Source organism: Rhinopithecus bieti, unplaced genomic scaffold (assembly GCF_001698545.2).
Source record: "Rhinopithecus bieti isolate Rb0 unplaced genomic scaffold, ASM169854v2 scaffold_70230, whole genome shotgun sequence".
In the NCBI taxonomy this organism is placed as follows: Eukaryota; Metazoa; Chordata; class Mammalia; order Primates; family Cercopithecidae; genus Rhinopithecus; species Rhinopithecus bieti.
The window spans coordinates 116,179-127,461 of NW_016826056.1; the positions used below are offsets into that span (position 1 = coordinate 116,179).

The window sequence follows — 11,283 nt, forward strand, 5'->3', positions numbered from 1 at the left end:
TTTTTTTTTTTTTTTTTGTCTTGAGACAGAGTTCTGCTCTTGTCATCCAGGCTGTAGTGCAATGGGCGATCTCGGCTCACTGCAACCTCCACCTCCCGGGTTCAAGTGATTCTCCTGCCTTAGCCTCCCAAGTAACTGGGATTACAGGTGCCTGCCACCACGCCCAGCTAATTATTGTCTTTTTACTAGAGACAAGGTTTCACCATGTTGGCCAGGCTGGTCTCAGACTCCTGACCTCAGGTAATCCACCCGCCTCAGCCTCCCAAAGTGCTGGGATTATAGGCGTGGGCCACCGTGCCCAGCCCCTAACCCCCATTTCTTCTTCCCCCTTACTCCTTATGTTTTAGCCACAGTGAACTGGTCATGCCCTTGAGCATGCTATACCCTTTGTCACTTTAGGCCTGGGGTAGGGCAGGCAGAGAGAAGAAGAAAGCCTATACAAATATATTTACATTATCATTTTTCTCCTACCTTCTTGGAAATAGCCATTGTTAATCTTGTTTTATAGGAATTCTTACTGTTGATGAACTTTTGGCCATCAAAATTCCATTGAATGACCTTTTTAGATGCAATAGTTTATCAACTTTGGAAAAGAATGATGTTGTCCAGCACTATTGGGATGTTCTTGTACAAGCTTTTGTCCAAAATGGCACAGTGAGCACAAATGGTGGGTACTTAAAGTATATATTTCTCTACTTGGATCCTAATTTAAGAGTAGAGTATACCAGGTAGCCTTCATTGAAGTCATTATCTGAAAGCATTTATGTATTAAGGTTTATTCATAGCTTCTACTAGGCTATAAAGTTTTTGTAAATAATAGCAATTCGTATTATTGTGGAACTTACAATTTAAAGTTTTTGATGTACAAGTTGTGGAATGGTCTTTAAAAAGACACTAGCTATACTGTTCTCAGCTAATAAAACCTAATCATTGTTTGAACAGCTCCTCGGATAGCTTGATTATCAGCTTGTTTTTTTAGCAGTTCCAAGACCAAAGCTTAGAAATCAGATGCATGTTCTAATCTTGAATTTTTAAAGTTGATTTTGTAATTTTTATTGAATTACATGCTTTATGGAAAGGTAATAATTTCTCATTCACCAGTGCTGGAAAACTACTGACACTTCCTAAGAAGAGGTTGAAATGCCTATGATTTACCATAGGGCTAATGCAAATAAAAGGTTCATTTGTATTTAAGTCCTTTGGTGATTTCTAAGCTTTTTTCTGGTAAACAATATCCTTCCTTATGGTGGTTGTATGTGGGAATAAAGAACCAAAAAATTTAAGACTTAAATATCTGAATTTCATATCAGGCAGGCAAAGTTCTTTGGGAATAAAAGATTTAAGGGTCTGAAAAGATGAGTGTGTGGCCATGTGTGAGCTGATAAAGCATATGGATGTGTCCTGAGTTTGTCTGCTGTGTCATAACTCATATAGATTGTCTGTATATGAAGCAGCAGTTTAAGAACCTCTGCCTAATTTAGTTTCAGATATACTAACAAGATATTCTCTTCCCCTAATATAACCCTTTTGGACTTCTATTATGAGAATTTTTTTTTGGTTTTCCCTGGCCTTATGAATTAAGAAAATGTCCACTTTGGTTTCTTTTGTCCCTTTTTGCTTGTTTTAGAGTTCCTGTGTGATGAAGACAAAACTTCAACAGTGGCACCCACCATACACACCACTGTGCCATCTCCTACTACAACACCTACTCCAAAGGAAAAACCAGAAGCTGGAACCTATTCAGTTAATAATGGCAATGATACTTGTCTGCTGGCTACCATGGGGCTGCAGCTGAACATCACTCAGGATAAGGTATAGGTGTCTATTTTTATCAATACATCCTTTTTGTATTTCATTTCAAATATTTCATATCCTACCTTCAGCCCAATGGTAGTAGAATGGTTCAGTTTTTTGTTTTGTTTTGTTTTGTGTTTTTGAGACAGAGTCTCGCCCTGTTGCCCAGGCTGGAGTGCAGTGGCATGATCTTGGCTCACTGCAACCTCCACCTCCAGGGTTTAAGCGATTCTCTTGCCTCAGCCTCCTGAGTAGCTGGGATTACAGGCCTGCACTGCCACGCAAAACTAGTTTTTTTGTATTTTTAGTAGAGATGGGGTTTTATCATGCTGGCCAGGCTGGTGTTGAACTCCTGACCTTAAGTGATCCACCCGCCTCGGCCTCCCAAAGTGCTGGAATTACAGGCGTGAGCTACCACACCTGGCCTGATTAAGTTTTAAATGGAGATTTTATGTTGGCTTGTTGAACTTTGATTAGTTAGGAGTTACTATAACCATGAAGTGTTAATGTCACTTTCAGGTGTTGTGTTGGCCGGCAGAAAACCTAGCAGTTTAAAGTGCTCTTTGGGGTTTAGATTCTATTTGCCATCAGTGGATCAGAGTACAAACAATTGGCCTTTATTTCGGTCAGTTTAAAATATAACTTCTTCACACTTTGATCTGAAATACAGTGTAGGTTGGTATACAGGAATGGCACAGCTATCTGTTTCTCCAGCTATTTGATGACTCGGATAGTGTAGATGTGCTCAAGTACATGATGGCACTTCTAGTTGCAATGTTCCACTGAGGCTATAGAGGGAGGGAGTGCCAAGGAACAAATCCGATTTCCAGGATCCTGTGACTTAAACAAGAGAGACAGATGGCTCTTGGGCTCCATAAAAATGTGTGTTTTCATTTGGCTCATTACTGTAGAAGCTTTCCTCTTGATTTTTTTAAAGTCATCTGAGTCATAGCTTGAGGACCCACGCCAACTTTGTTTGAAAATTAAGACACCATGAATTTAAGTATCCAGACAAAAGATTTTTTGTTCCACGCTGAAGTTGGTTTTGGTAGCATATAAGGCTTTGCTGGCCACTTTTATAGCTAACCTGTACCTTTTCCCTTTTTTCTTCTCTTGAAGGTTGCTTCAGTTATTAACATCAACCCCAATACAACTCACTCCACAGGCAGCTGCCGTTCTCACACTGCTCTACTTAGGCTGAATAGCAGCACCATTAAGTATCTTGACTTTGTCTTTGCTGTGGTGAGTAACAGATTTTTCTAAAGTTAGGTTCATTCTCTTAGAAACACATCTGAAAGTCTAAACAATTGCATGGGGAGAGGGGGATATTTAGCTTTATTTTCCAGTTCTACAGTACTCAATTATAAAGTGTAGTCCATTCATCCCTCAGAGTCTGTGCAATGGTCTGTGGACTGGACTCTTACATTAATGTTCACCAAGAGTGGCCATTTTGCCATTATACAGACTCTAGGGTAGGAGCAAGAATTAACTCACATCAAAAAAACACAATTGTCTAATCTATCCATATATAAGTAATTTCCATGATAATTTTTTCTCTGTTATTGGTTAGCTGATGCTCATGTTTTTCTATGATACTATTTTAAGCCATTTGGAGGCTATATTATTTGTAATAGTGTCAGTAATAAAAATAGGTAACATCTATTGAGTACTATGTACAAAGCTCTGTGTAATTGTGTATATGAATTCATTAAATCAGGACAATTTATAATGGCAGCATTCAGGTTTTTGTTGTTGATCAAGAGCTGAAACCTAAACGGAAGGTTTTGGGTTAAGCATACCTGTTCTACTTCTTGCTAGCATAAATTAATCATTGGGGACCTTTATTTCCACCTTCTCAGAAGCAATTATTATTCCCATAATTTCTTTGAGGGGACGTATGTGTGAACATGTTGTGGCAAATGAGACTGGTGGAATAGAAGATAGCTCTAAGTGAGGGAAAATGTTGAACCACCAACTATTCTCAAACTAAAAATATTGTATAATTAGATAGAAACCAATTCTGCTTTTAAATCAGATTACTGTGTTTGGGGATGGGGAAATAATCTCAATATCTGATATATAAAAAGTAGGTATGTTGTTATTTCATATGTGAACTTGGTATTTTGAATCGAAAGCACATTTTTCTCTTTAGAATATATGCCGAGTAATTGAGGATTACATTAAATGCTTACATTTTGGAAAGGTTTACAAAATCTTCCTTTTCCAGCATTCAAATAATTCCTCTGTTAAAGTACCATGTGACCAGTGAATTACTATTGAAAATGTCTAATTAAACTTGTCCTCTCCATTATGGTAAAAGCAAGCCTCAGGCACATTCTCTTTTAAAGTTACCTCATAGGAGCTGTGGTCAATAAGAACGAGGAAAGTAGTATTTTGGGTTTATTCCCTTTCAAGTGATTGAGTTTGATCTTTCTAGCTGTGGTAGACTCCTAAAAGGTACGTGATTTCTCTTGACTCTTATATGGCAATGTTTAGTATTTAAGAATTACAATATTTAAGTTACCCAGTAGGCTATTTTAAAACGTAATCCAAAATAGTGACATTTTAATCATGCTACAGGCACTCTGAAAAATCAGAGATACCTGCAATGTCCTCAGAGTTCAGTGGGACCCATTATTGCCTTCAACCCTGTCATGATAGATGCTCCTTAGGAGAATTTATAGAACTTGAGTGCGTTATGTGCAGGCTGCTATGGTGGGTTATGAAGAAGAAAGCCAATATTCTTAAAGTGCCCACAGTTTAGTCGTAATGGGAGAAATCTAGAAATAATTACCATTTTTGTGAAAGGCCTACATGCCATGACAAGGCTTTTGAACTCGATTCTGTGGGCAGTAGAATACTGTGGAAAGTGTATATGAAATGGGATGAGTGCCAAACCAGAGAATAGTACAAAGTGCTGCAGGAGAATGGAGGAGGGAGAGGTTAATTCTGGATGGAGGAGAGTCAGGAAGGTTTAATGGCAGAGATGGCATTTGAGCTGGGCCTTTGAGGATGGGTCAGATTTGTATATAGGGAGATAAGGAGAGTAAGTGGGAAAGTACAGGTTATCCCTGGATAAAGGGCATAATCAAGACCAGCTGGGAGAATGAGGAGTGTTTTTAGTGAAAGTATGGAAAAGTCGTTGAGACAAATTGTGGAGTCTTGAATGCCAAGCCAAGATGTAGCCTAAGTTGAAGAGGGATGTGATGAAGGTGTGAAGTCCTCCTGTATGCGTCCTCCTGAAATTTCTCTCAAGTCTGTCCCCTAGCTTTTAATCCCCATTGCCTTTGCTCTGGGTCCAGTCCACATTACCTCTTGCCTGGACCATTCAAACAGCTCCTGCCTGATTGCTCTTCTTCCTCACCTTCTCCAGTGTTCTACATCAACGTAACCTTCCTAAAGCACATCTCTCCATCAATGTTTCTCTCTTTCTTCCCCTTCCCTTCCCTCCCCTCCCTTCCCTCCCCTCCCCTCCCCTCCCCGGACTCTCGCTCTGTTGCCCAGGCTGGAGTGCAGTGGCAAGATCTCAGCTCACTGCAACCTCCACCTCCTGGATTCAAATGATTGTCCTGCCTCCGCTTCCCAAATAGCCAGGACTACAGGCATCTGCCACCACTCCTGGCTAATTTTTTGTATTTTTAATAGAGATGGAGTTTCACCATGTTCGCCAGGATGGTCTCGATCTTCTGACCTCGTGATCTGCCCACCTCACAGTGTTTCTCTTTTGCCAACAAAGTAACATCTAAAGTCCATGGCTGGGTAGTTCAAGCACTCTTTTCTCCCATGCAATGCGGCCTGCATTTTCAGCCTTCACTCCCTCTTTATGAACCTTATGTTTCCTTTAGTTCCTTCAGGGTGCTTCCCTCACCCTGTCCTCTATGCACTTCTTGTGAGGTAAGAGAACATAGTAATAATAATTACATAGACTCTGCAGCCATACTTTTTGAATTTAAATCCCAACTCACTGACTACTAACCATGTAGCTTTGGGGGAAGTTACCTAACATGTCTGTGCTTCGATTATTCCCAAAATGGGGATGATAACAGCACCTATTGCATAGGAGTGTTGTAATTACTCAGGGAAGCATCATATGTAAAGTTTTAAGAACAGTGCTGGGCACTTAGTAAGTGCTCAAATGCTAGCATAAAAATTTGAGATTATGCTTATTTTCTAACTACTGTTATTTATGCTGTTGCTCTGTCGAATACCCCTTTTCCTGCTTGTTTCCTAAGAGAATCTGCCCGGTTCAAAATGCCCCATCACTAAGCTGGCATCACTTTTTCTCCTCCCTTAGTTGGAAGTGATTTCTCTCCTATTTTCATTACTTCTTACTTTCTTTTTTGTAATATGGTTATTTATGTGTTTACCTTGCCTTCCCTGGCAGATTGCTAACAGAGTGAAGGCGGGATTGAAGTGTGGTTCATTTTGGTAGCTCCTGCCGTACTCGCACTCTGAAATTATTAGAATGACTGGCTGATCAGATGAGTATTTTAGAAAGATAATAACAGTGAAAAGGAAAGATTAGGGCTGGAGGGGCTGAAAGGCAGGGAGCCCACTTAAGAGGCTGCTATGATGCAGGCTGGAGGTGGTGAGGTCTCAGCAAGTGACAGGAGGAATAAAATTGAGGCCATAAATCTTCAAGTGTCTGAGATCCACATGACTACACCTGTGCTCCAAAAGTTGGAAAGAAAATACAGAGGAAAGGGGTTTCTGTCAGATTATGAGTTCTCTTTTACTTAGTTACAGTTTATTCTACAGCATGGTTTCTTCTTCTGTGTAATAGTGTTAGATTGCTTTTCTTCTGTGGATATTAACTGTATCTGTTATCTGTAGACAGCTGTGATATGTTAATTAACTGGAAGCTCTTTTCAAACAGAAAAATGAAAACCGATTTTATCTGAAGGAAGTGAACGTCAGCATGTATTTGGTTAATGGCTCCGGTAAGCGAAGCATTGGCCTGGGGAAAAAGACTGTGGGTTACCCTGAAGGATTAGAAATTACAGTGGTCTTATTACCAAATTGCACCTTATTTAATGAAATAGAAGATGCTATGTAAAAAGTGTGTCTTGATCATACCTTAAAATCAGTAACTTAGAACTATGATGTTCTTTTCTGTATCCCATCTTTTCCAAAGTATGGTAGATAATAATTAAGGGTGGTGACGATTTTAGACTATAGAAACATCTATGGAAAGATAAGGGACCTAGTGATTGCAAGAAATTGCTTTTTGTGGGTTGATCTTGTTCCCCCAGGTCCCATGCTTCACTGAAAAACCCTGAGGACTGTTTCTTTTTTTTTTTTTTTTTTTTTTTGAGACAGGGTCTCGCTCTGTGCCCAGGCTAAGACTGCAGGGCCGTGACCACAGGCTCAATCCCAGGTTCAAGCCAACCACCACCTTAGCCTCCCAAGTAGGCTGGGACTAACAGCTGTGCACCATCATGCCCAGTTAATTTTTTTTTTTTTTTTTTTTTTTGTATTTTTGTAGAGACGGGTTTTGCATGTTTCCCCAGGCCTGGTCTTGATCTCCCTGGGATCACGTGATCTGTCCCACAATTGGCTTCCAAAGTGTTGGATTACAGGCGTGGGAGCCACTGTGCCTGGCAACTTTCCCATTTTTGATGTTGATAGGATAAGAAGTTACTAAAAACCTGTTTCCTTTTCTTTGAAGTTTTTCAGCATTGCAAATAACAATCTCAGGCTACTGGATGCCCCCCCGGGAAGTCTATATGGGTGCAAACAAAGAGCAGACTGGTTTTCAAGTGGTCCTAGAAGCATTTCAGATAAATACCTTTGATTAAGGGTTCAGCTTTCAATGTGCACAAGGAAAGTATTCCTACAGGTAAGAATCAAGCAAACTTCATTTAATAATTTAGTTCTTATGTTTGACTGATAGGTGGCTTTTCCTTTGAATCACAGACCATTTTAACGTTGAAATAAGGGAATATTGAATTCACGCAGAAGCTCATGCTTGAGCAAATTGTGCACCTCTATATTTGGCTCATCATTTTGCTCACCGAGATGTTTTTGTGATCTTAAAATAAATTTTGCAAAAAAGTTAAAACACTGATAGAAGCTTTAAGTGAGCTTTATTTGAGGTATGGGTTTTAGTTTGTAGAGAAGATGGCACTTGGGAGCGGCGGCTTTGAGCATGTTGCATCTGCTTCCTGAGGCCGTCTTCTCACTGGAAACATTTTCATACCTGAATGAAAGCAGTTTGGTCTGATTTTGTTAAGACAAAAGATAAAAGAGTGGTAGCAAAGCCTCAAATGTCATGAACTATGTTTTTACAAGCCAAAACGATCTGGAGAGTTTTCAAAGCGTGTGCCAGTGTGAATGAGGCTTTTTGAAGATCACTCAGGGCTAATGGTAGTATTTATTAGATTTTTAATGAAACCCTTGTGAAGGTTCATTATAATGTGTTCATACGAATATGAAAGACGTATTTGGCATTATAAGATTAAAATTTGCATGAAGAAAAAAGCACGTAAAATTCCTTAATTGACTTGTCGTTTTAAGCCCATTACCTAAAATTGGGGGTTTATGGATCACAACTTTGTTGAGCAGAGCTATTCCAGTCATCCACATCCTTTTCAACCATTAATTCTATGGTTTGGAAGGAAATGTGGAAGCTGTGTTTAGAAGCGAATATACTGTGAGCCATTCGACTGCTTTTGCAGTGGTGTTGAATACCTAGTCTGACTTGGTTAGGCCACAATAAATTGGGCTCTCGACCCTACCATTCTTGTGGTTAAAGACGTTAGTTACACTTTAAAAATATTTTCAAGAATTCATTTTCCCTCTTGCCTGTTTTGCTTATGTACTTCAATTATTTTGATCCTTTACTAGCTTTATTTTTGGACTTTTTATTTGGCTCCCCTTCATTACTCCCCTAATTTTAAGACCAGTTTTGTGTTTACAGTTTAAAATCATTTGTAGTATTAGTATCATCACTTCAGGACGGTTTATCTAGTCAACTGTAATAGAGATGAGCTGTGCTCTTTCTCTCACTTTAAAACTTTGGTTTTCATGTATGTAGAATTAAAAATATCACCCAAAGAGATATACAACATTTAATACTGATATTGAATGTATAATCTATTCGTGGAACTAGGTTCTTGGCTGTGGGTACCTATAAATACAACACATAGGTAATATTTGACTGTAAGGGAAAGAAATAGAATTGCAATAAGGCAGAAGAGTATTGATTGGATTTTACTGGATCAGACCACTTTCTAGAAATAGAAAAAAATAGCCCCTTTAAGCTGCCAACCCTGACCAGATAAGAAATGCAGTAAGCACACTCAAATTAGTAAGAGGTCCCAGTTTCTTGACTTTGCAACCACTAAAATTGTATGTTCTAAGTCACGATCTGCAAACTTTAAAGTTCCAAACAGTAAGTGTTTTAGGCTTTGGGGCCATATGGTCTCTGTCACAACTATTCAACTCTGCTATTGTAGCACGAAAACAGCAACACATAAACAGATGATGGGCTGGGTTCCAATAAAACCTTATTTATGGACACTGGAATTTGAATTTTATATGCTCTCATGAGTCACAAAATATTTTTTTCAACCATTTAAAATGTAAAAGCCCTTTTAGCTCTTGGACCAGATTTGGCCCATGGGCTACAGCTTGCTGACCCCTAACTCTAAAGGGACTCCAGAGCCAGCCTGGCTATTTTCATCACATGATACCTTCCTGATCCTGTTTCTACTTTCCCAAAAGACATTCATGCTACCACTGAGAGGCTAATCTGGCTATGTAAAAGTGGGCTAGATTAGCTCCCTTAATTTCTGATAAAGTAATACTCCTATTTTGGAAAGGACTTGGAATATAAACAAACATATACATGTGTATATATGTATATGCAAACATATATCATATATAATGTGTGCGTTATATATCATGTATATAATGTGTGCGTTATATATATCATGTATATAATGTGTGCATTATATATCATGTGTGATGTGTGCATTATATATATCATGATATATATTATGATATGAGCTGTGTTTATAGATGTAAATGAATATGCATATATTCATATATGTGAATATCTACATATATACACATAAATGAAAGAACAAAGTAAGTCTTAGAATTTTAATTCTAGAACAGTTCTCCATTTTCTATAGCTTTATCATAAAAATATACCTGTCTTAGTTACTTGAAGTTGATCTTGTAAGAACATTTCTGGCTTTTAAATCAACATCTTTTAGTTTAGGACATTGTTTTGTGATTATACTCATTATTTGTTACACACTTTTTCTCACCTACAGCCCAAGAGTGTTCGCTGGATGATGACACCATTCTAATCCCAATTATAGTTGGTGCTGGTCTTTCAGGCTTGATTATCGTTATAGTGATTGCTTACGTAATTGGCAGAAGAAAAAGTTATGCTGGATATCAGACTCTGTAACACTAATCAATACGTGATCTCTGTTACAAAAGAAAAGCAAGTACAAGTTCCAACATGCAATACTGGTCAATTTAAGGTATATTTAGTTGCAGTCCGGCTCTTTAGAATGGGTGGTGTGGGGGATTTCAAACTTAAACAAAAAACTATCAACTACAAATTAGTTGCCTGACTTTGGTTTCTCCAACCAAGCAATTTAAAACTTATTTTTACAGCAAAAGATGTGCAAAATCACTGAATTATAGGTTCTGTTTTACTGTCTTGAATTAGTATTTCAGTGTTTTCATTTTAGACATTCAGACTAAAAATACACAGTTTAGAAAAAACAATTTTGAAAAGAGATTTTTTTTTTTCCCTGCATGTAGTTGAGTTGGAACAACATGTTCTACAGTGGATTTGTACTTGCTCCTTTTGCTCTTTTTTTTTTGTGATTTTTGTTTGCAGGTTAACTTAGCTACTTTGGCATTGCTGCATATTTGACCTATGAGAGATATACTAGTAGATTTGAACAGGGGCTAGTATTATTATGTTCTTAGCAATAAATGCTTTTCTAATGCTTTTTGAATACATTTGTATTTATGTGGCTGTAATGACAAAAGATACAAAAGCTTTTAAAATTTAGAGTAGGTATTAATCTTATTATTTAATCCTTTTTTTAAAAAACTGGATATTTCAATCTTTTAAATTGCAAGATACAAGACTATTCCAACAGGGCATTTCAATCCATTTTTTAGGTGCTTTAGAGATAATTGCTTGCCAGTGCCAATTGAGGGCATTAGTACTTTGTGCTCATAAATTGGCCTCTGTATGCAGTACTAAAATTAATGCAGATTTCTCTTTAGCCTTCCAATATTTCTTGTTGGTAGTGATGTATTTTATTATTTTCTTTTTCTTAAGAAATGCCAGTATGTCCTAGAACCTAGATAACGAAGTGCACTTACACTTATAAAATAACTTGCATCTAGGCTGGGCGTGGCGGCTCATGCCTGTAATCCCAGCACTCTGGGAGGCCGAGGCGGGTGGATCACTTGAGGCCAGGAGTTTGAGACCAGCCTGGCCAACATGGTGAA

General features: G+C 38.3%; 1 protein-coding gene across 1 annotated transcript in view; it reads left to right on the forward strand.

The window, feature by feature from the left end:
• Nucleotides 1–11,277, forward strand: part of LAMP2 (lysosome associated membrane protein 2) — a 32,157-nt gene extending 20,880 nt beyond the window's left edge. The window contains 7 exon segments of the mRNA XM_017863264.1: nt 509–667; nt 1,628–1,812; nt 2,914–3,036; nt 6,671–6,734; nt 7,464–7,528; nt 7,530–7,626; nt 10,071–11,277. Of these exon segments, the coding sequence (XP_017718753.1) occupies nt 509–667; nt 1,628–1,812; nt 2,914–3,036; nt 6,671–6,734; nt 7,464–7,528; nt 7,530–7,626; nt 10,071–10,216 (839 nt within the window). The 3' untranslated portion in view covers nt 10,217–11,277.
• The last annotated feature ends 6 nt before the right edge of the window (nt 11,278–11,283 follow it).